Genomic DNA, 859 nt, shown 5'->3' on the forward strand with positions numbered 1-859 from the left:
CGCCGCCGACCCTCGCCCACACCGCAGGCCCCCGCCCGCACGTTGGGCGGGCGCCCCGCTGCTTCCGCCCTCTCCGCCCCCAACCCCTTGCCTTCCTGCCCCCACCCCGCCCTTCCCCGGCTCCTTCCTTCCCAGCCCACGCCCGCAGCCGCGCCGCGCCCCCCAGGAGGAAGGAAGGGACCAAAGCTAACAGGGCGCCCAGGAGTGTAGGCTGCCGGGGACCGACGCTGACGGCGCCCTTCATTCCCCTGTCCAAGCAATGTGCGCCACCGCTTAACTCTCTCTCATTCATTCTCCGCCGCCAGCTCGACCCGTCACCTTCGTGCCAGCAAAGGAGCTGGGGTAAGGGTCCAGTGGCCGACCCCGCCCGGCTCCCCCGCCCCCCAGGGCCCGGGCCGTGGCGCAGCGCTGCAGATCGTCCGGGTGCTGCGCGCAGGATGCAGTGGGTGCGGGGCTGGGGCTGGGGGTGGATGCGGAAGGCCCCGGTGCAGCTACGGCCAGAGCTCCTGCCCATAAACAGCCCATGGCCAAGTCCAGCTCCAAGTGGGACCAAAATTTAAATGAAACTCCCTAGCACACAACACCCGAAATGCAAATCCAAATGCATCCCTCTTAACTGCAGCTGCGTAACAGCGGGAAAAGAAACACTTCAACCCCCCCACCCAAAAAAAAGAGAGGAAAAAAAAAAGCCAACAAGATTGAACTAAAAATCCGAAAAGAAGTCTTGGGCAGCTGCTACGCCAACGGTTGCGATTCCCGACCTACCATGGTGCCAGCGAAGGGAGGAAAAGCAGAGGAAGCAAGGGAGGCTGCACCAGCGCAGGGGCTGTGACGGCGAGGGTGCCTCCGCGACGGCGGT

At 64.6% G+C, this 859-nt stretch overlaps 1 protein-coding gene across 1 annotated transcript in view; it reads right to left on the reverse strand.

Moving 5' to 3' along the window:
- The window catches only part of CALM1 (calmodulin 1), a 7,230-nt gene extending 6,377 nt beyond the window's left edge, over positions 1-853 (reverse strand). Inside the window, exon 1 of the mRNA XM_006157997.3 lies at positions 766-853. Within this exon, the coding sequence (XP_006158059.1) occupies positions 766-768 (3 nt within the window). The 5' untranslated portion in view covers positions 769-853. The remainder of the gene's footprint in view (positions 1-765) is intronic.
- Between the last annotated feature and the right edge of the window lie 6 nt (positions 854-859).

Source organism: Tupaia chinensis, unplaced genomic scaffold, assembly GCF_000334495.1.
Source record: "Tupaia chinensis unplaced genomic scaffold, TupChi_1.0 Scaffold000568_1, whole genome shotgun sequence".
NCBI classification, from domain to species: Eukaryota; Metazoa; Chordata; class Mammalia; order Scandentia; family Tupaiidae; genus Tupaia; species Tupaia belangeri.